The sequence below is a fragment of the Ovis canadensis genome, chromosome 12 (genome assembly GCF_042477335.2).
Source record: "Ovis canadensis isolate MfBH-ARS-UI-01 breed Bighorn chromosome 12, ARS-UI_OviCan_v2, whole genome shotgun sequence".
Lineage (NCBI taxonomy): Eukaryota > Metazoa > Chordata > Mammalia > Artiodactyla > Bovidae > Ovis > Ovis canadensis.
In genome coordinates, this window is record NC_091256.1 from 55,655,688 (window position 1) to 55,679,095 (window position 23,408).

The 23,408-nt window shown below is 52.5% G+C and overlaps 1 protein-coding gene across 4 annotated transcripts; it reads right to left on the reverse strand.

Annotated features, from left to right (window-relative positions):
* Nucleotides 1-3,324: 3,324 nt before the first annotated feature.
* Nucleotides 3,325-21,210, reverse strand: SLC45A1 (solute carrier family 45 member 1). Of its 4 annotated transcripts, none has more exons than XM_069544420.1 (8): nucleotides 20,814-21,210; nucleotides 19,998-20,090; nucleotides 19,265-19,489; nucleotides 13,374-14,116; nucleotides 9,857-10,010; nucleotides 7,945-8,121; nucleotides 5,707-5,912; nucleotides 3,325-3,594 (listed from the first exon to the last, which is right to left on the reverse strand). In XM_069544420.1, the coding sequence occupies exons 1-8, from the start codon at nucleotides 21,208-21,210 to the stop codon at nucleotides 3,325-3,327; spliced, it is 2,265 nt and encodes a 754-aa protein (XP_069400521.1). The 4 variants fall into 4 exon arrangements, with proteins under 4 accessions (XP_069400521.1, XP_069400520.1, XP_069400524.1 ...); XM_069544419.1 differs by having other exon boundaries at nucleotides 7,945-8,146; nucleotides 9,849-10,010; XM_069544423.1 differs by lacking the exon at nucleotides 19,998-20,090.
* Nucleotides 21,211-23,408: the final 2,198 nt, after the last annotated feature.

Sequence of the window (23,408 nt, forward strand, 5' to 3'; positions counted from 1 at the left end):
TGCTTTTCATGAAACTGAAGTGTTTAGTAGTCACAGATTTATGAAGTGAAAGTTTCAGGAAGGTTGAATGATAAGACATGTCTGTGAATGGAGATACAGATTGATGCCGCAGAAAAGACCCTCATCAGAGCTGCGCAGGCTGTAACAGTTTGCCAGATGTGGGTGCCGATGGCCAGTGTCCCCATCTGGCCATGTACCTGTCCTGAGGCAGAGGGTCTTGCAACAGACGAGCCTGCTGGATTTGTGAGCCTGAGAGGAAGGGTCTCACGTCTCACAACTGTGCCCCCCAGCCAGGGTCTCCACTCTGCGGCTGCCCAGACCAACTGGCCCCAGGTGTTCTTCCTGTTCTTCAACCCTGTGGGCGGCCCCTCGACCTGGGCGCGGTGGCTCAGCAGCCCCTCTGGTTCCCCACAGCTAGGAAAGTGGCTCTTGGCAGGGCCGGATGCATGGCTGCCACGTAGATACAGGTCCGGAGTAAGTTCATGTGTACGGGGCACATTATTTAGGCATCACCTGGATTTACATAAATCAGAGTCACTTATGTGCAGGACCAGGAGGTACAGCAAAGAGATCGGCTGCAACCTCCCAGGCAGACATTGAATGCCAGGGCTGGAAGCACAGCTGTGCAATGGTGGCTGTGAACAGCCGCTGAGTGTCAGGGACCCGCATCCCAGCCGGGAGCCCTTTGACAACCTCAGGCCTTGCAGTCCCTGCTCTGCCCACACGGGGAGACCCAGGGTGGTGTGAGGGCACCAGCAGAGACCCCTGTTCCCACCGTCAGCCTCTCCTGGCTGACCCAGTTGGTGCAGGTGTGTTCCTGGACTCAGAGCTATGGGACCAAAACAGGACCGGTTACCCAGAAGCCTGGATCAAGCTGATGGGCTCTGAGACCAGTGCACCATCTGCCCTGCACTGGAGCCCTGAGCAGGTCCTCCCACAGATCTGTGGGTACCCTGAGGGACCGGGGCCCTTGGCCTCCCTGCCCCCTCCCAGGGAGGGACAGCCAGATGAGCCTGTGGGGAGGCAGCCAGCGAATGTGGCTGCCCAGTTGGCCTCTGAGGCTGCAGGAGCCAGTGAGCCGTCTCTGGGGTCCTGCAGTTCAGGCTTGGGTCTGGCAGGGCTGCAGTTGCCACTGTGGATGGAGCAGTGCAGGCTTTCCCCTGGGACTCGCCTGCCCTCATTGAGGGCTCAGAATCCTAGGGGTCCTTTTTTTCCCTGAGTCATTGCTGGGTTCCAGTTGCCCCAGCGAGCTTCCCTTCCTGTGTGACTGTTTCCTCTTGGCCTATCTGAGTCCCCTGCAACCCCCTGACTCAGCCCTGTGCGTGCACAGGCGTCCCGCTTCCCCCTACCCAGATGCCTCGTTCTTGGGCCAGGTTTCAGCAGAGGGAGGTGCTGGCTTCTTTCATTCTGTTTGCTGGATGAACAAACAGGCCCCTCAGAGAAGTTTCCTTGGTGCACCGGCCAAATGTGCTGCTGAACTGTGGGCACAGATGAGCAGCTGGAAGGGACTTCAGCCCCATCCGGGAGCTGAACCCACTGCTACCCCTGCCCCAGCTGTGCCTGCTCCAGGATCTCTCAGCCTCTGCAGCTCCAGTCCTGGTTTACATAATTCACTGGGTTTGGGTGAGAAGGGGGCATCTGCTTTACAACAGGGGTCTCTGGTGAACCCCTCCAGTGTGGACGGCCAGTGTGGGGAATGAGATTAAAAACAGCACTTTGAGGCACTTCTTAGCAGCCCCTTTTGGCCCAGGGGTGATCCCTGAGGCTGGCAGACTGTTTACCGGCTGGTTTCTTCTGAGCACCCAACCACTGCTTGTCACTCCCAGGCCCCCTCCGCTCCCCTTGTTCATTGCACAGCCTCTGCTGCAGGTCCTAACCCCAAGTAGATAATGAAACTCGGTCTTCATTGCCATACCTGATCCTGCCACCAGGTGGCAGTGCCTCCAAAGCCCAGGCACTGTCCTTCTGGGTCCACCAACCCCGCACCCCCGACCCAACTGGCCCTAACTGGTCAGAGCAACATGATGGGCACAGCTGCCCATAGACCAGACTCTCCTCAGAGGCTGCTTGTGGTCAGTGTGTCCTGTGTGTCCCCCACACCATGCGCTGAGGGTGCAAGTAGCCTGGCCCCAGTGCAGCAGGTATAAGGGTGACTGGCCACGTCCCTCCCTACCTGGTGTGCAGAGCAGAGGGAGAAGGGTCTGCCCACGTGCACCAGGAAGGGCTCAGCCAGTTAGTGGTGTCCACTGATGGAAGGATGGCGAGAAGCCCCATGGCGAAGGACCTCGACACCTGCAAGAAGTTGGTCCATTCAGGTCCATAAGTAGGCACTGGTGGGCACTGGTGGGTGGGTCAAGTCTGAGGGCAGGATGGGCATTCAGTGGGGGCATCAGCTCCTGGAGGTTCCCACCTTATCGAACACACCAACCCCATCCTCTCCAGCATAGCTCGCTCCCGACTCTGCTCATGTTCTCCTAGCACTTAGTGTCATCCTCAGGCCTAGACAGGGTATTATCTGTTTTTCCTCCTCACATCAGCTCCACGACAGCAGAGACCTCACAGCAGACCTCCAGGACCTACCACTGCCCACTCCCAGGACACTCAGTGGGTATCTGTAGGGTGCATGTGTGGATGGATGGATGGATAGATGAGTAAATGGATGGATGGATAAGTGGATGGATGGGTGGATGAATGGATGGATGGATGATGGATAGATAGATGGATGAGTGGATGGATGGATGAATGGATGGATGGATGGATGAGTAGGTGGATGGAAGTATGAGCGGATGGATGGATGAATGAATAAGTTAGAGAATGAATAGGTATGAGGTCGTCTGACCCCAAAGCATCCTCTACTCTAATTCTGTTCTGGGAAGCAATGTACAGTTAGGCAAGGCTCTCTCCACCCCACCCTGTAGACACTTGGGGCCAGATCCTTTTTTATTCTGGGCAGTTGTCCTGTGCACCTTAGGGTATTTCTAGCATTCCAGGGCATCAGCACCCACCCACGTTGTGACAACCCAAAATATCTCCAGATGTTGCCCCAGTGTCTCTGGGGCAGGGGGTAGGAGTGAGAGGGGGGTTCAGGGTTGCCTCTGGTTATACGTGTATACATAAATGACTCTTACAGTCCCTATGACAAGTGGGCCAGTGCCCAGGTGGCCTATTGCCCCTCAGAAGAGCCACACTAGAAACCATAGGCTCTGCTGTGGCCATTTATTGTCTTATCACATATTTACATCCCGACAGGAGACCTGTCCCGCCTCCGTCCACCAGGGCCTCTTGGGTTTCCGCAGCCTGCCTGCTCCAGACCGGGGCACAAGCTCAGACGTTTAGCAGGAGGGGCCGGTGCTCCTCGGCGGTGGTGGCATCACTGGGAGGGATTTCATAGACAACAAACAGCGAGGAGTACAGGCAGCCCAGGAAGGACACGAGGCTGGAGAAGTACATCACCCCGTTGGCGCTGCCCACGGCCGAGGTCAGGGGACCCAGCACCAGCGACACCAGGATCTGGGCCAGGAAGTACTGGCAGCTCAGCAGGGAGATGTCGACGCCCATTCCCCGCCGGGTGCCGTCGGCGCTGGACCCTGCGAACTGACCAAAGACGCATGTCAGCCAGACCAGGCTCCCTGAGGACCGAAACCTGGCACCCCATGCCCGACAGCTTCCTGTTTCCAGGCCCCTGGTGCGCAGGGAGTCTGGCCAAGACTAGTAATATTTGTGAACAGAGATGACAAGAAGAGGAATCCACGACCAGCAGGTACAGCTGGGGACACGGGCTCCTCCTTGTCTGTCTCCCCTCAAGGCCGGCCAGGCCACGCTCCCTCCCCCCTAGCTCATCCCCTTTCTGAACCCTTGTTGCTACAATGCCTGGCACACTCAGAGTCCCCCTCAGGGTCCACAGCGCCTGCTCCTCTGGCCCGTGGCCTCCACCTTGGACTTCGGGCTCCCTGCGGCCCCACCCAGCACCACAATGGGGGATGGAGGACACAGGGACTCTGAGCAGAGCCACCGAGTGGTGGCAGGAGTGACCCTACCCCCAGCTTGGGCCACCCGCATCACGCAGACCATTGCTGGGTGCCACCCGGGGGCCAGCCCGGCCTGGTCCCATGGCCAGATGTAGTCACCTCTGGGATGCTGCCTACCCCTCCCAGTCCCACCCAAGGCTCTGTCCCCACAGCCCAGCAAGGGGGTCTGTGAATTGGCATCGTGTGTGTCCTGGGGACATCATCTCGGCCCGTGGGGTCCAGCCAGCTCCACCCTGATCCATCAAAAGTGGCCCGAGGCCCCACATCCCCTCCCATGGGGCAGGGCCTCCCCCCCACCAAGAACCGTGTGTCTGGTGAAGGGGTTCTGGGGAGCTGACAAGCAGGACAGCGACACTCAGGCCACGAGCACGGCTCCCAGGCCAAGGTCCCTGTGCCACCCTGGGGGAGAGCCAGCCCTTGGGCCCAGGCCTGGGCGAGGTGATGAGGTCCAGGGTTAGAGGGGCTACAGGAATGGCCGGTATCACAGTGGTCTTCAGTGGAGAGTTTTAAAATCTCAAAGTCATGGCCAAAGACCTCTGATGGGAACACTGCTTGATTACAAGAAGGAATGAGGCAGGGATTCACTCTGCACAGCATGGACGAACCTCAAAACCACGAGGCTGGGCCCCATTTCGTGTGATTCCATGGACGTGACATGTCCAGAAGAGGCCAATCCCCGGAGACAGAAAGCAGATCAGTGACTATAGGGGGCTGGGGGAGGGAAGGCCTGGAGGGGTGATACTTGGGGGCTTCTTTTGGCCAGGGGTCGGAGTGGGGGGATGGGGGTGAAAGAAAGTGAAAGTCACTCAGTTATATCTGACTCTTTGTGACTCCATGGACTATATTCTTTAGGCCAGAATACTGGAGTGGGTTCCCTTCTCCAGGGGATCTTCCCAACCCAGGGATTGAACCCAGGTCTCCTGCATTGCAGGCAGCTTCTTTACCAGCTGAGCCACAAGAGAAGCCCAAGAATCCTGGAGTGGGTAGCCTATCCCTTCTCCAGCAGATCTTCCCAACCCAGGAGAGCCAGGGTCTCCTGCATTCCTGGCAGATTCTTTACCAACTGAGCTATCAGGGAAAGGCAGGGTGTGTGTGACAAAAATGTTCTAGAATTGATGGCATGAGTATGCTAAAAACCACTGAATCGTACACTGGAAATGGGTGAATGGTGTGGTTTTGTGCTGAATTCTTCCTCACTAAAGCTGGTAAAGGAAAATCCACCCTGAACAAAATATCAACTTTTACAAAGATGGGATCTTTTTCCTGGTTTTTCCTTTTGCCTTTGACACCACCAGGGCATGGCTTGGTCCTGTCACTTATCCTCTTTAAGTTCCTGACTCGCTCAGTGAGGACTTTTTGGCCTCGATTCTCATTCTTTAAAAAAAACAAAACAAAACTGTGTTCATATATTATTGACCTCATTCACAAAGGGTTTGGTGCCCAAGGCCAGATGCTCCCAGGTGACCCTGAAGCTTGGCAGAGGGGACCCCCAGGGGGTGGGCCTCTCCTTGCCCTCACCACCTCCTGAGTCCCTATGTGGGCAGCTTCCCTCTGGGGTTTATGCTCTGCTGATGCATCCTGATAATCTTCCCCTTTCCATGCAGGAAGTCCGGGACCCTGCTCAGGTGGAGACTCACTTGGACACGGGGCCAGAAGCCAGGAAAGCCAGGGCACTCACCTGCTTGCTCTGGTAGTAATCGCACAGCAGCGAGTAGGGCAGGGTGCATAGAGTGGAAAACAAGACCCCGTAGGTGACACAGAGAGACAGGACCACGTAGAGGTTCCTGGAGAGTGTGGCAAGCCCGGTCCCCAGGCCGAAGGCCAGGTACGCGATAAAATACAACGTCCGGACACTGAGGTGCTCCTCCAGCTTCTCCAGGACAGCTGTCAGGGGAGAGAAAGGTGAGCACAACCCACCCGGGGCCCCGGGCACCCCCAGGCTGGCAGGTGAGCACCACCCTGCCTAAACCCTGGCCACCCCCAGGCTGGCAGGTGAGCACCACCCTGCCTGAACCCTGGCCACCCCCAGGCTGGCAGGCAGCTCACTGTCTACCAGGAGACCCACTCAGGGACCTGGGGAGCTCAGGGACCACTGATGGGGTGTCCAGATGGGTGGCAGGACCCGGGGTAGCCCCGTTCACACCGGCCCAGGCCAGGCCCCCAGGTGCTGCAGCAGGTGAAGGGGTCTTTGGGTAGAAAGGCCAGAGGCTCCAGAGTTCAGGGTTTCGAGCTGAGCCCTGAGTTCCTGCACAAGTCCTACTGCTTCTGCCTCGTTCCTAACGTGAGGACCCTGACAGCCCCACCCCATGGGCCAGCCGTGAGGGGCCCTGAGAGGCCTGGGAGCTGAGACTCACCAGGACACCCCTTGCAATGCCCTAGGGCCGCTTCCCCACGTCCAGGTGCCACCAAGCACCCAAGCCCCCGGGATCTGCCATTGAGAGCCAAGAAATTCTTTCTTAATATGGTCTCTCGACCCCCACAAAAGGTCACGGTCCTGATGGTGGGGCTGGAACTCGTTAACAGGGCCCACAGTTTACAGTTCTCAGGTGGAGTCAGGCCTGCAGCCTATTTCTGTACCACTCGGAGCTAAAGACAGTTTTTATATCTTTACATGTTTAAAACAAACCCGAAGAAGATGAATAATTTGTGACATGTAAAAATTATACAAAATCCAAATCCCTGTGAACATCAGAGAAGTTTAGCTAGAATTTAGCCCCATGTGGTCATCACGCCTCATCCACCTCAAGGGTGGCCCCGAGGGGCCCCAACGGAGCCTGAAAAGCTGGAAGGCTGGATTCTCTGGCCTTTTGCTAAAAATGTGGGTGAACCCCTGAGATGAAGTTTGGGGCCTGCACCCCCCTCAAACTGCCCTGCCATGCTCCCACTGGGATGGCCCTGGCACCCTCAGGAATCCAGCACAGCGTCCTAGGGCCGTGGGTCACCCAGGGTCAAACCTCAGGGTCATCGTGGACTCCCCGTCCTCACCGCCCACCTCCATGTCACTCCACCTGCCTCTCTGATCTCCCCTGCACATCCATCCCCTCTGGACCAGCCACCACATGAACTGATGTGGCAAAGACTTGAGGGGGGCAGCCGGCGGATGGCACACCCACCTGAGGTGACCTCATGGTTTCTCCCTGGGCCCCTACTTGGCCCTTGCCTATGGGACTGAACGCTCTGGCCAGTTGCCCCCTCAGGTCTGGACACACACCCTTCCCACTTGGCCCTGACCCCGACCGACCCCCATGATGGGCCACTGAAGACAGAGAAAAAGACAGCGCTGTCGGCCCCCAAACTGGGCTGCTGTACCTGCAGCTGTGAAGACACAAGCTTCCTTCACTGCCTGTCCTCTCACCACCCTCCTGGAAGGCCACCACCCCCGCCGAGTCTGCCCCCCCAGCTTGCCCCCCACATCCCCCAGCCTGCCCCCGCTGCCGAGCCTGCCCCCCTAACCTGCCCCCAACACCCCCCAGCCTGCCCCCCCCGCCTGCTCCAACATGCCCCAGCCTGCCCCCCTAGTCTGCCCCCAACACCCCCAGCCTGCCCCCCAAGCTGAGCCTGCCCCCCTAGTCTGCCCCCAACACCCCCAGCCTGCCCCCAAGCTGAGCCTGCCCCCCTAGTCTGCCCCCAACACCCCCAGCCTGCCCCCAAGCTGAGCCTGCCCCCCTAGCCTGCCCCCAACACCCCCAGCCTGCCCCCCCAGCTGAGCCTGCCCCCCTAGCCTGCCCCCAACACCCCCAGCCTGCCCCCCAGCTGAGCCTGCCCCCCTAGTCTGCCCCTAACGCCCAGCCGAGCCTGCTTACCCCACGAGCCTGCCCCTACAACCTGCCCCTAACACCTCCCCAGCCAAGCCTGCCCCCGCCCCTCCCGGCCTCCCCACTCCAGCCCCCGACCCCCACCCCTGCCCCGCGGGTACCTGAGTAGAAGGCGGCGCTGAAGGCATATATGCACATCCCCCAGCAGCCCACAGTGACGCCGCTGTTATACTTCTGATACGCTTCTGATGTGTGCGGGGCCTTGGGGTCCCCCTGAAACACCACTTCGCCCATGAAGTCCGTGTAGAAGAGCAGCATCCCCTCGAAGGAGAGCCACCCTGGGGGGGACACAGGTGGTGACCGCTGGGCAGGCGCTGGCTCAGTGCCCCCACCCCCCAGCAGGTGGTTCTGACCCGCCATCAGTGCAGCACGTGAGTTTTGTTGATTCAAAGCTTAAAGAAGGAGGGACCTCCCTGGTGGTCCAGTGGCTAAAAGACTCTGAGCTCCCAATGCAGGGGGCCCGGGTTCCATGCCTGGTCAGGGAACTAGGTCCCACATGCCACACAGCTGAAAAAGATCCTGTGTGCCACAAGTAAAGGTCCTGTGCAGTCAAAAAGGCAAATACACATTAAAAATTATTTAAAATATTTTAATAAAAAAAATTTTTAATTTTGTAAAAATAAATATAAAAAATATTTTTAAAAAATATGAAGAAATCACCTTTATCACCCAGAGACACCTTTACCTCTGTTAAAATTCTGTAGGTTTCCTACCCTTCCTATTTTAAAAATTATTATTTAGTTAGTTCCTTGACCAGGGTTTGAACCGAGGGCCCCTACGTTGGGAACATGGAGTCTTAACCACTGGACCACCCAGGAAAGCTCCCCTACTTGTCTTTTTTAAAGTAAATATATATCCTTATAACACATGCCCTGTCGCGAGAAGGTTTTGCATTCTGTTCTTTCTCTGAATCCTATCGCCAGGAGGAAAGTTAACCCCCACCTTCTCTGGTTTTCCACTTGCTCCTCTGCTGGGAAGAAAGAAAATGCCAGCAGGGCTCCAGTCACAGGCAGGGCAGAGGGTCGCCTGCTTACCTGGGAGAAGCACCTTAGGAAGGGCAAGTGTTGATGGAAACCTAATTTGCTCTGTTACAGAGAAAACCACAGGGGTGCTTCCTCTGGTTTCCACGTCCATTTCTCTCTCATAGGGGAAAGAGGTGGTGTTTACTGGGCCTTTGGAACCCCAATAATTATCATGCACGTGTCCTATGCCATTAAATACTTTTAAAGAGCCCCATGTTAATGGCAGCAAAATATTTCACAGTGTGGATTCACCCTAATATACTTCCTCCTTCCCCCATTGCTAGGTGTTTACCCTTTTTCCCATCTTGGTCTTTGGCTGTTATAAATCATGCTGTGATCAATACCTCATACAGGTTTGATTCATGATCAAACCTCTGACTACATCCTTGCAACGAATACCAAATAGGATCCCTGGGATAAAGGCTATGGGCATTTTTGAAGATTCTTGTCTGTTGCCAAATTGCCTTCTAGAAAGTCATTCTGCTTTACATCCCACAGTTGTTTGAGAGCTTAGGTTAAGATCAGAGGGTCACCAGCCCAACAGTGAAGAGACCCTGGAGGGAATGGCATGCTAGCTGGGGCTTCTGGGTATTCATCTGAAAGCTGAGCCTGTGAACTTGAGACCAGCCCCAAACGTGTGTGTGGGTGTGTCTACATTTCGGCTCTAAGAGTCAGGGGTCCAGACTGGCTTAAGACACAAACTCCTCCAGTGGGAAAGTGATAGCCCACTTAACTGTGAATTGCCTGAGGAGTTTTAGGTCCTGAGGATCTGGGCTCGGTGGAGACCCAGAGGACCTGGTTAATCTGGGAATGCCTGGAGCAGGCTCCTCCTTGCTCCATCCCTACCTCATCCTGCCCCTGGTGGTGTCTGGGGAAGCCCAGTGGGTTGGAGAGACCTCCGGGCATTCCTAGCCCTGGGTCAGGGCCTGTGCCCCACTGCAGGGCCACCCAAGAGGGGCACGACAGGCAGGAAGCTTTTCCACGAGCTCACCCAGGAAGTGGTTGACACAGAGGTGGCGCAGCGCCCTGGGCATGTTGCAGATGGTGAAGCAGAGATGCCTCATGGATAGCGGCTGCCCCGACGGCTCGCTGGAGCCCGTCAGCTCACTCTCGTATTTCACGCCATTCAGTAAAATATTTGCCACCTGTAAGAGAAGCCCCCCAAATCCCTCATCAGAGCACTACACCCCAGCCACCCCATGTGTGCACGTTAAGTCGCTCAGTCATGTCCGACTCTTTGTGACCCCCTAGACAGTAGCTCGCCAGGATTCCCTGTCTTTCACCATCTCCCAGAGCTTGCTTAAACTCATATCCGTTGAGTCGGTGATGCCATCCAACCATCTCATCCTCTCTTGACTCCTTCTCCTCCTGCCCTCAGTCTTTCCCAGCATCAGAGTCTTTTCTAATGTGTCAGCTCTTCACATCAGGTGGCCAAAGTATTGGAGCTCCATGCATGTGTGTTAAGTCACTTCAGTCGTGTCCAACTCCTTGTGACCCTATGGATTGTAGCCTGCCAGGCTCCTCTATCCATGGGATTCTCCAGGCAAGAATACTGGAGTGGATTGCCATGCCCTCCTCCAGGGGATCGTCCCAACCCAGGGCTCGAACCCGCATCCCTTACATTTCCTGCATTGGTGGGCAGGTTCTTTAGCACCACCTTTTGCTTCAGTGAGAAAGTGAATTAGGAACACAGACCCAGAGGCTGTGAGGGTTTGTCTTCCTGGACAGTGTGAACCGGGCACCAAACACCATCCTACTGTTTGCCAGCCACCCTGCTGAGGCCCGCGGTCCGTATAAGAGAAATGACCTTATATCATATGACTTTATGACATTTTAAGAGACATATAATATTAGTCTCTTCAGAGATGGGAGCAGCTGAGCATAAAATCTCCCTTCACTGTGCCTGCCTTTCGGCCACAGAGGGTAAGCTTGCCCAAGGTGAAATACATTTGAAAGAAAAGAAATACGGATTGGCTCAAATTCAGACATTATGAAGTCCCGACTTTTCCAGAAGAGAGGATGTAAAAGACTGATTTCAACATGACGGGTGGATGCCTGCCTACATGGGGGCTTAGGGGGGGCCAGGGAGCCCAGGTAAGGAGCTGGGTACCCAGACAGCCCCACGTCACCAGCATTGAAACAGGGACGAGTGGGTTCAGGGCAACGCTAAAGGGACATATGCACTCTTGGCTCCATTTGCAGCCTCTTCCGGGAAGGACAAGGCCCCCCTGGGGCTGGAGGTACAGACACCAGCCAGGTGAGTTGTTGGCTTTGGGAGGTACACATCTCGAGCGAAGAGAAGGTACCTTACTGTGGGTCCATTCAGGAGCTTGTGCTGGGGTGGGGGGGGGGGGAGGCACCTGGATGCTCCAGGTGGAAGAATGGAAAGGAAGGAAACAGCCCACAATGCCAGTTCTGAGGGCAGCCGCCGCGCCAACAGAGCTTGTCACCCATAACTGCTGGAGCAAGACTTCACCTGACACCCTGTCCCCACTGAGCCCAGATGTGTTCACACTAAGCTCATGATTTTTACTTTCCTGCCAGAACCAATTTGAAAATGGAACATTTTAAAAGGACGAAAAAGAGACTTTCCACTAGAACTTAAGAACTGTATCCAGAAGCCAGGTGGGGTTTGGGGCGACAGGATAGAATGGCCCAGTACTGACAAAAGGCCTGACAAAAGGCTCTACGGTCAAGAGTGACCATGACAGGCCCTTGACCTGAGCACTTAGAGAAATCGCTTTCCTCTGCCAATGACGGGTTTCTTCCAGTGACTTTCAGTGCTTCAAACCCTTTCTGGATCGGAGCTGGTGGACACCGCCCACCAGGGCCTAGACACTTGTCAGCAGGATGGGCATCCACCTGTGCAGAGTGCTTCCTTGAGGTGGGATGGCATTAAGTTTAAGATACAATAAAAGAAGACCCTAGGACTGACTCTCAGTCATGCAAAGGAGATGCGTCGAACTTCAGAATTTAACAGCAAAACCAACATGAGAGGCTATCTCCCAACATCTCTGGTGGGCCTCCTACAAGATCAGGTGTCTTCTTAGGCACAGGGTCAGGGGGCCTGCCTGACTGAGATGAGGCTGGCACTTCTGGTCACATGGGCAATTGTGTTCAAGGGGCATGTCCAGGTCACTTGCTTCAGAACTGCCTTCCTGGGGGCTTGTGCAGGTTAATTTCTGCTCAGGAAACTCCATCCCCTGGGTTCCCTGAGGGCAAGGGGGCCACAGGGCCCTCATGTCTACTTTAAAAGGAGAGAATAACTCTCTCTTTTAAAGTCTTGATTGAATTTGTTACAATATGCTTCTGTTTTAATTTTTGGTTTTTGGCCCCAAGGCATGTGGGATCCTAGCTCACACATCAGGGATTCAAACCCACAACCCCTGCATTGAAAGGTGAAGTCTTAACCACTGGACCACCAGGGAGGTCCTAAGAATAACTCTCTTTAATGTATTATTCTTTACAGCATCAGACTTTACTTTCACCACCAGACACATCCACAACTAAGTGTCCTTTCCTCTTTGGCCCAGCTGCTTCATTCTTTCTGGAGTTATTCATGACTGCCCTCTGTTCTTCCCCAGTATCATACTGGGCACCTTCCCATCTTGGGGGCTCACCTTCCCGTGTTGCATCTTTTTGTCTGTTCATACAGCTCATGGGATTCTCACGGTAAGAAATAATTGGAGTGGTTTGTCATTCCTTCCTCCACTGGACCACATTTTGTCAGAACTCTTCACTGTAACCCATCTGTCTTGGGTGGCCCTGCATGGTATGACTCATAGCTTCATTGAGTTACAGAAGCCCCTTAGCTGTGGCAAGGCTGTGATCCTCTTCAAGATCATGGACTCTGAAAATGGCTAAAATCCCACATATTGGCTGGTGGCCTTGCACCCAAATCCCTCATACAACACAGACAGCCTTCCAGAAGGTTCTCTGCTTTTCCAGGACATTCCGGCACCCTTTGGGATCCAGAGTGTTGACAGCCTCCCGGCTGGCCGGTTAAGGTTGCCCACCCGGGGAGGCCCCAGAAACAGCCACCAGGGTTGATCTTTTGCTTCTGTCCTTCAGGAAGCCTGGGCACATTGCCATGGGTGCACTGGCCGAAGTGGGCTGGATGTGGTGGGGAAAAGACTAGAAATGACGGCAGCACATATGATGCTGAACTCACAGAACCACCTCTGGGCAAACATAAGCGTGTTTGAAAGAGCCGCCCCTTTGCTGTGGCCAGTTTCTTAGAGTGCTGCAGAGACCCTGAGTGTGCCTGGGCTCACACGGGCCCCAGAATCCCCACACAGACTGGATGAAGAGCATGAGGCTATTGGGGCTGGGCGTGTCCTTGAGCCTCATCCATTAGACCCAAGTCTTTCCTGATTGGTTCACCCTATGGGCCGCAAATTTCCTACCGGGTCATCTATCTAACGGAAGAGGGGGGACCATGTGCATGGCGCCCTCTGACCCCTGGCTCCTCCCCCCACCACGCCCCAGCCCCGACGTTTGCTTTTTACCTGTTGACTGAAGGTCACGTTCCTTCTCCGGCTGGTGTCAGGGCCGCTTCCTCCGGCCGCATCCGGGATGGCCAAGGTCTGGGGTCTCTTCAGGATCCCGGCCGACCGTGGCTTGGAGGTGTCCAGGGAGCCCACCCTCAGCACATCCCGGTCGGGGCCGGCAGCCAGGGTGACGTCCCGCCGGTCCCCAAGGACGCGGTCCTGGCGGTAGAAGCTGTCGGGGGCCCGGGGGAAGCTGACGCTGATGGCCTGCCTCGGGAGGCTGCCGGGGATGGCCAGGTAGCTGTCGTGGCCGCCTGTGAAGCAGTCGATGAGGACACTGTCGATGTTGGACGTCGCAAAAGACGAGGCAAACTCATTGATGCCCGTCAGGGAGCTGTCTCTGCTGATGAAGCTGCCGTACTTGGGCGTGAGGGGGCTGAGCGGGGAGATGGGGCTGGAGAAGCTGGCATAAAGGCCGGGGGCTGGGGGTGGACAGGGGACCGTCTGGCCTGCACCCTCCTCACACAGGACAGGCGGGGACGGAGGCAGTGGGAGGCTAGGGCTCTTCATGGCTGGCTTCTTCTCGCCTGGGGGCCGCAGGGGTCTCTCAGGGATGCTGACCAGGGTCAGGACGGTGGTAATGCTCAGGATGACAGCTGTGAAGATGTAGATGACCCGCAGCTGCCCGCCCAGGGCTCTCCCGAAGCTGGTTTTATCCCAGTGGATCCCCCCGACCACGTATCCAAACCCTCCTCCGAGACCTGGGGAGAAAAGCAGCGGTCAAGTTTCCTCATGGGTTAGGGAAGAAAGCCCCCAAGAAGGTGCTCCCTCCCTTACTCGACTTGAAAAATCCACTCCAAGGACCTGGATGGATTATCTGTCCCATCTACACCCCAAAGAAAAGAAGAAGAAAATGGCTGGGGGGCGGTCCTCGTTGCCTGCGCTCAAGGGTCGCCTGCTGAGGCATGAGGACCACCTGCCCTCGTTCTGTTCCCCTCTGCACACAGAGTTTTAGGAAGACCAGAAGTGAGTGTCGACTCTGGGTCACCTCTCCCCCTGGGGTCCCACTCCTCCCCCAGCTCCAGGACCATGTAAACTTGGAGACCTGGTCCCAGCACAGACCATGGCATGTGTGCACATGGGAATCCAGGGGCCACCCTGGTCTTGCTTATCTGATGACATCATTCTCAGGCATGCCCACCATTAAGAGTCACCCCTAATGGGTCTCCCCTGGTGGCCAGCTCTCCAGGTCCTGGAGCCTTTGGGGAACAGCAAGGGTGCAGGGATCTAGTCCTTTCCTCTGATCTCCCTCACCTATTCCACGGCCTTGGGGACCTGGCAAATGGTCAATGTTTCATGCAACATAACATAAAAATGTGGTTGAAGTCACATTGCCCCCAGCCAGCAGCAATGAATATTCTTACCTTCAGAAAGTGCTGTTTGCTCCAGCCCACCTCTGGGTTTCCAAAGATGTGCCCTTTGACTTTGAGTGCAGCTGTATTTTGACCAGGCTACTGGTTTACTCCTGGCAATACACAGGAGGCTGCATCTGACCATCACGTGTCTTGGGCTACCCTCTGAGTGTGGAGACCCAGCCATATCAGGGGTCGGCCTTCTAGACAGAATCTCAGACATGAGTTTGAACAAGCTCCGGGAGTTGGTGATGGACAGGGAAGCCTGGCATGCTGCAGTCTATGGGGTCGCAAAAATCCTGAGCAACTGAACTGACAGGTTTATCCACCTCCCTACAAATGACCCAATTTCATTCTCCTTTTATTATTCTTAACTTCCCACATTTATGGTCCTAACTAGCTTCCTCCCACCCCTTCTGAAGACATAGCTGCAGATTTGTGACCCTTAATACGGTCAGTTTGCTGGGAGAAATATCAATAACCTCAGGTATGCAGATGATACCACCTTTATGGCAGAAAGTGAAGAGGAACTAAAAAGCCTCTTGATGAAAGTGAAAGTGGAGAGTGAAAAAGTTGGCTTAAAACTCAACATTCAGAAAATTAAGATCATGGCATCTGGTCCCATCATTTCATGGGAAATAGACGAGGAAACAGTGGAAACAGTATCAGACTTTATTTTTGGGGGCTCCAAAATCACTGCAGATGGTGACTGCAGCCATGAAATTAAAAGACACTTACTTCTTGGAAGGAAAGTTATGACCAACCTAGATAGCATATTCAAAAGCAGAGACATTTCTTTGCCAACAAAGGTCCATCTAGTCAAGGCTATGGTTTTTCCAGTGGTCATGTATGGATGTGAGAGTTGGACTGTGAGGAAAGCTGAGCACCAAAGAATTGATGCTTTTGAACTGTGGTGTTGGAGAAGACTCTTGAGAGTCCCTTGGACTGCAAGGAGATCCAACTAGTCCATTCTAAAGGAGATTGGTCCTGGGTGTTCTTTGTAAGGAATGAAGCTGAAGCTGAAGCTCCAGTACTTTGGCCACCTCATGTGAAGAGATGACTCATTGGAAAAGCCTCTGATGCTGGGAGGGATTGGGGGCAGGAGGAGAAGGGGACGACCAAGGATGAGATGGCTGGATGGCATTACCAACTCAATGGACGTGAGTCTGAGTGAACTCCGGGAGTTGGTGATGGACAGAGAGGCCTGGTTGCAATTCATGGGGTTGCTAAGAGTTGGACACGACTGAGCGACTGAACTGAACTGAATTTTTTAAAAAATAAAGTGATGCATCTGCACAGCTAAGGAACCGCACATCAACAGCAAAGAAACAGACAGCCCGGTTCAAACAGTGGGCAAAGGACTTGAAAGACATTCATAACATGATCTGTGAATGGCCAATAAGCACGTGAAAAGATGCTCAATATGACTGATTATTAGGGAAATGCAACTCAGAGCAACAATGAGATATTACTTCACATCCATCAGGATGGCCACTATTAAAACAACTTTTTAAAACCCAGAAATCAATAAGTTGGCAAGAAAGTGGAGAAATTAGAACCCTTGTGCACTGTTGGTGGAGATGTAAAATGGTGCAGCTCTTGTGGAAAATAGTATGAAAGTCCTCAAAAAATTAAACATAGAATTATCATCTGACCCAGCAATTCCATCTCTGTGTCTAAGCCCCAAAAGAACTGAAAGCAGGATCTTGGAGAGATATTTATACATTCATGTTCACAGCAGCATTATTCACAACAGCTAAGTTATGGAAGTAACCAAAGAGTCCATCAAAGGATGAATGGGTGAGCAGAGTGTGGTCTATGAATGCAGTGACACGCTGTTCAGTCTGAAGAAGCAGAGAATTCTAACATACGCCACAACATGGGTGAACCTCAAGGACGTTACACTCCGTGAAATGAGACCATCACCACGACAAATTTGATTCCGCTCACAAGAGTTACTTCAAGTAGTCAAATTCATAGAGAGAGAGTAGAATGGTGGTTGCCAGGGTTTGGGGAGAGGGGAGATTGGAGTATTATTACTTAATGGTCCTGAGTTTGTTTTACAAGATGAGAACGTTATGGGGACGGACGGTGGTGATGATGACCCAACAGTGTGAGAGTATCACAGAACTACATGCTTAAAAATGTTACTTGTATTCTAACATAATTTTTAAAAAGGAAAGAAAAAAAATCAGACATGTAGAGATCTTCCTGTGCTTACAACAGGATTAAATCCTGATAAGTTCATCACAGGTTGAAAATATCATGGGCTGAAAAAAATGCACTTAATACATACTCATATATATCAAATAGATAACCAGCAAGGATCTACTGTACAGCGCGGGGAACTATACTCCAATATATGTAGTCACTAAGTCGCATCTGTCTCTTTTGCAGCTCTGCGGACGGTTGCCTGCCAGGCTCCCCTGTCCATTTCCCTGGAATTCTCCAGGAATGAATATTGGAGTGAGTTGCCATTCCCTTCTCCAGGGGATCTTCCTGACCCAGGGATCAAACCCAAGTCTTCTGCTTGGCAGGGGGTTCTTTACTGCTGAGCCACCTGGGAAGCCCATATGTATGTATCTGAGTCTCTTTGTTGTACATCTGAAAGTAACACAACATTGTAAATCAACTATACTTAAGGTTTTTAAAAAAGGAGAAAAAAAATGCATTGAATACATCGAACCTACTAGATACCATCGCTTAGCCACACCCGCTTTAAACATGCTCAGATTATTTCCATTAACCTGCAGTTGGGCATCTATCACAAAGCTTATTTTATAATAAAGTGCTGACTAGCTCATATAACCGATTGAAGTGAAAAACGGGTCAGTTGTAAGTGTAGGGATGTCGACCCTTAGTGGTGGCTGCCACTGCCCAGCATCATGGGAGAGGCGTGTGCGCATGCTAAGTTGCTTCAGTTGTGTCCGACTCTTTGTGACCCCATAGACTATAGCCTGCCAGGCTCCTCTGTCCATGGGGATTCTCCAGGCAAGAATACTGGAGTGGGTTGCCATGCCCTCCTCCAGGCGATCTTCCCAACCTAGGGATCGAACTTCCACCTCTTATGTCTCCTGCATTAGCAGGAGGATTCTTTACCACTAGCGCCACCTGGGAAGCCCCATGAGAGAAGGCTGGATTGCTTATCAGTAGCCTGGGAAGAGAGCAAAATCTAAACGCTTTTGTCAAGGGCAAAAAATTGTAAGTCAAGCCATCATAAGTTGGGGTAAAAAGGTTTACACACACACACACACACACACACACACACACACACACTTATATGTATGTAAGGTAAAAAATGAATTCCTTCTTCTGACCTTCCAAACTCTACCTGCCTGGATCCATGCAGAAGCTCCCTGGGCCCACATGCATACAGTAGGGTAAAGAGAGAGTGATAAACAACTGCATTTTCTAGAAAAAGCAACTGAGGCTTGGAGAGGTCAAGCAGTGACCCAAAGTCCCACCATGAACAGGAGGAAAAACACATACCTGATTCAGGATTTCAGCTCCCAGAGCTCAGTGGGAGTGCTGGACCACCCAGTCTCTTTATATAGGCTCCCCACATGTAACAACTTGCCCTTGATTTTTAGAAATCTTTTCCATCACTATTTTATTTTTTTGGCTGTGCCACAAGGCTTGTAGGATCTTAGTTCCCTGACCAGGGATGTGAGTTCAAGGTTAATGCATCAGTGATATATACAAAATAAGGTGTCTTTAGACAGAAACACATAAAACAAGGTTATGTATTGATCCATTGACCAAAATGATGTGATTGGAGGTTTGCAGGAAACTAACCCTGTATGTCTCCATGGGGATTTGGGGTTGGCTAATTCGGGACTTATGGCACTTTTGTAGGATGTAACTACACGAACAACAAGAACCAACACTATATAATAATATCTACACACAGCTATATACACACATATTCATGCATAGCTACATACACACTGATATGCATATATATCAGCGATATCATCCATTAAAATAACGAAATCAGGCCATGCACAGCAACACGAAAGGACTGGAGATGACCACGCTAAGAGAAAAAACAATTACCATGTGCTTTCGCTTATATGTGGAGTCGAAAAAAGATGATAACAAATGAACTTATTTACAAAACAGAAACAGACCTACAGACATAGGAAACAAATGTATGGCTGCCTAAGCGGGAAGGACACAGGGGAGGGATAGATTAGCATTTGGGATTAACATATACACACTCCTATACACAAGACAGATAACGATAAGGACCCACTGTATCGCACAGGGAACTGTACTCATATCGTAATAACCTATAAAGGAGACGAATCTGCAAAAGAGTATATTTTATATAGATATATAGTATATATAACTGAGTCACTTTGCTGAAATAACACGACATTGTAAATCAACTATACAATGAAATAGAGATAAAATATTTAACGTCTGATGTGTATATCATTGACACCTATGGTTTGAGAGATGTACTTTCAACCACCTCCCTGCTCAAGGGCTTACCTGCCAGGAGGGCATGGATGTTCAGGCCCCGGTCCTGATCGGCTGGGCTGCACACGTCCATCATGTACGCGTGGCTGGGGTTGTCGGCCGAGTCCGCGCTGAAGTCCATCAGCACCACGCCGCACACGGTGAGAAGGATGCCCCACTTATGGTCACTGGCCGTGTCGGCCAGCGCCGTCCCAATGTCCCTGCCATTGAGCAGCAGTGAGAGGCCCAGCAGTGCCCCTGGGGACGGAGAACAGAGTCACCCGGGAACGCAGACCTGCCGGCCCCGGCAGCCACCACTTAAGGCTAGAATCTTGAGGGCCCCAAGAATTCCTTCTTAATCAAACCTCAGAGCGCTTAGATCAGGGTTTTCATTCCATCAAGCATAGCGGGAATGATAGAGAAGACTTTATTAACTCTTTTTTTTTTCTGAGCTGCATGGGTTTGGGGATCCCAGTTCCCCGCTCAGGGATTGAACCCTGGCCACAGCAGTGAAAGCCTGGAACCCTAACCACTAGCCACCAGGGAACTCCTCTATTAACTTGTTTCAGAAACACGTTCAGAGAGACTTCCACAGTTAACCAGGGCCAGGTTACAGGGTGCTCCTGGCTCTCACACCAGTGACGTGAGCTGAATTACTGGTTTTGGTCAATACTCTTTTAGATTTTCCCAAGAGAAAGCAATTGGGGCCTTTTTTAAAAAAAATTATTTCTTTTTTCCATTTTATTTCGATGCCAAAACAACAGACCTATAGCCAGGACAAGAATGAAGGGGCGTCTCCTTCCAAACCTTGAGGTACATCGGTCACTCCAAGCACCCAACAGAGGCTGCAGTAGGAATCCTGAAACAGAGAAGGTCAGAGGTCAACGCTGGGGTCCCCACCATACGTGGGGACCAACTCGGACACAGCCTCCTCAGAGTCCTGAAACACTTGCATTCACCCATCTCCAAGGCATCTAAAGAATCAGATGATGAAACTCCGAGCCAGCAACAAAACCCTAGGCTAGAAAACGAAAGATAAACAGACTCTTGGAATCACTAAGCTTCTCCTTAAATTTTCTACTCAAGCCCGCATGAGGCATGGAGTTGCCGTGACCTTGGGAATCCAAGGAAGTGCAGGGTCTCCTAGACCCAAACCGCCCCCTGCTGTATTGCTTGGGTCCTCCAGTGACAGCCTGGGGTCTACGTGGTACCACGTCCTCTATCTGATTCAAATAAAATTGCTTGAAAGATGGGGTCTGACTAGCCATACCTGGGTTTTCTAGTGTGCGTGTATGCTCAGTTGCTCAGTTGTGTCTGACTCTGCGATCCTATGGACTGTAGCCTGCCAGGCTCCTCTGTCCATGGGATTCTCCAGGCAAGAATACTGGAGTGGGTTGTGATTCCCTTCTCCAGGGGGTCTTCCCGACCCAGGGATGGAACCTGCGTCTCCTGCATTGGGAGGCGGATTCTTTACCTAGAGCCCCACACAACTGGGTGGGCTCAACTTTGGCTCCTCTCTTGTGTGAGGTTTCTGGAAGCTTCTAGGGAGGCTTTGGAGGCCGGTGGTCTGCGGAGGACTCACCGAGGATGGGGCTGATGAACCACACGAGGCTGTAGAGCTGGTCGGGCAGGCCCATCTGCAGCAACACGGGGGTCACATACGCCGTCTCCATGGCGTAGCTGAACTCAATGCCGAAGAGAACGGAGCCGTTGAACAGCAGCTCCCGGAAGGACCTCTGGGGGTGCAGGTCCCCGAAGTCCACCAGCTCGATTGGGCAGGGAGTGTTGGGGGGTGGGGGTGGTGAGGGCCGGATGCATTTCCTCCTCTTGGGGTGTCGTTTGAAATTGTTGGCCCGGTGGCTGATGTGCTGGGTCACGGACCCTGAGTAGCCGGTGGCTGGGGGCCTCCAGAAGTCCTGGGGGGCCAAGGCGGGGAAGAGGGCCTCTCCCGGAGGGGCGCTGCTGGCCGAGGGGATCATCGTAGGGGGGGCCGGTGGGTGCTCCTGCGGGGAAAGCCCAGTCAGGGGGCAGCCGTCACCTGCAGGGCCTCTACTATTAGAGCGAGTTTATCTGGGTGGCTCTGTCTTCATCCCCCAGGGCCCTGCTACTCTGTCCACGTGGGAACGGAGTTCACACAGGGGCCCCTTAGAGCCAACACTGAGCCCCCAGAGTGGAGCTTTCAGTGTGGACGGCGCTCCTGGACCTGGCTTTCACATCAGGGCAGCCTACCTTCCCAAGGGGACAAGAGTTGGTCCGTCAGGTCCTTTAGCTTGTCCCCAAGCTACAACTCAAAGAAACAGTTCCCCAAACAGGCTCCACCAGGAGGGTCCAGCAAAGAACCAGGAGGAGTGGGGGCCACCAACAGCCCTGTGGCTGTTCTTAGGCCCCAAGGGACATAGGGCTCTTCTAGGACCTGTGGCTAATTTTGCCCTCCCTTGCAGGCCCCAGGGGAGCAGAGAAGGGTGACCAGGCACCCTGGCAGGGGAGGGCAGGGAGAAGGACCCACGGGCACCCTGAGCGCTAGTACGTGGTGAGGGGACAGCCTCTCCATCTCAGGATGGAGGGCCACAGTGGGTACCCTCCCTAACACCCGAGTTTATGCTCCACCCTAAACCAAGGATCTGAACCTAAAAGGAGCTGTATGAGTTTAACTCAAATCTTTTCCTTTTACATCAATTGGACAAATGAATTTTCAGTTGAGCCAGGAGAACTGAGACTTTTGCACTGTTTGAAAACGTTCTTTTTAAAGAAATAAACAGAACTTCCTGAATCCTGCATGTCACAGACAACACACTGAATAGGGATACAGTTTACAAAAAAAGAAAATGAGCAACAAGAAGAACTTGGGAGGGTGAGAAATAGATTCTCCTCCATCCGCAAGCTTTTTTTTTTTAGGCATTGTGTAACAGCCTCAGCCTCAGCAGAGAATTAGCAGGCTTGCGACCTTAGAGACATTCCTACCCACTCTGTTCCCCACCCCCATGCCCCGGGTTTACAATCTGCACCCCTAGGCATCCAGCAGTTTTCACTGCTTAGAAATTAATCTAGATTGTGAATATTACAGGAATAGATTCTTGTTTGCTGACCTGTGTGTTTTAGCCAATGTCAGTTTTACTAAGCACAAGGAGAGGAAAGCTGCTAAGATCAGAGGGAAAGAGACAGATAAAAACACAAGAGGGGGATGTCCTGGATTGGGTTTGACCTCTCAGATGTAGCCCACTCCATCTGCCTCACAAAAGCTATGTCTATGTTTCATCTTTAAAACAACAACAACAACAACTTTTTGGCCTCATCTCAAGGCATGTGGGATCTTAGTTCCCTGACCAGGGACTAAACCCGTGCCCCTGCAGTGGAAGGGTGGAAACTTTACCACTGGACCACCAGGGAAGTGCCCTTAAGTTTTCCTTGGAATCCTTCCTGAGACGTAGGTCCCAAACCTGAGATGTCATTCCCAACATTGATAGGTTTCCTAACAAGAACTCTTGTTATTTACCAAAATAAACAGTAGAGGCTTTCTTTCAAAATAGTTCTTAAGCTTTAGAAATGAAGCCTTTATTTCTGACTTTAACTTACCATATGCCCTCTGTCAAACTCTAGCTAGTCGATAACTTCTTTATGAATCACTCTGAAATCTCTTGTTATGTCAGATTTGCACCCCAAACTCCTCCCAACCTATCCTGCCCACTCAGGGATTGTCTTCCTTCTCTTCAGAAGACACCATGATAGAAATGTTTTGTTCTATAGACATCCCAGCAGGATTCAGAACATCATATTAATCCAGCAAACTATCCATCCACCAATCCATCCATCCATTTACCCATCCTCTCTTCCATCCATTCATCTATCCAGCAACCCATCCATCCATTCATCCATCCTTTGATCTATTTGCCCACCTACCTTTTTAGCTTACCATTTGGCTTAGTACTAAACATCAAGACACTGAATTTATAGAGATAAATGAAATACATAGTTCTTGCCCTCAAGTTAGGTGAAAGAGTGGAGGAAAGACATTCTAAGCAGTGGGAATCATCCATGAAAAGGAGCTCTGTGCACCAGCTGGGCACAGTGGTGGTTTAATGGTGAAACCCATCAAGAAGGGATTAGCTGATCAGCAAGATCTGGTAGGAGGTGGATTTCACACCAAGGTGACAGGGAATGACATAACCAGTGTGCTCTC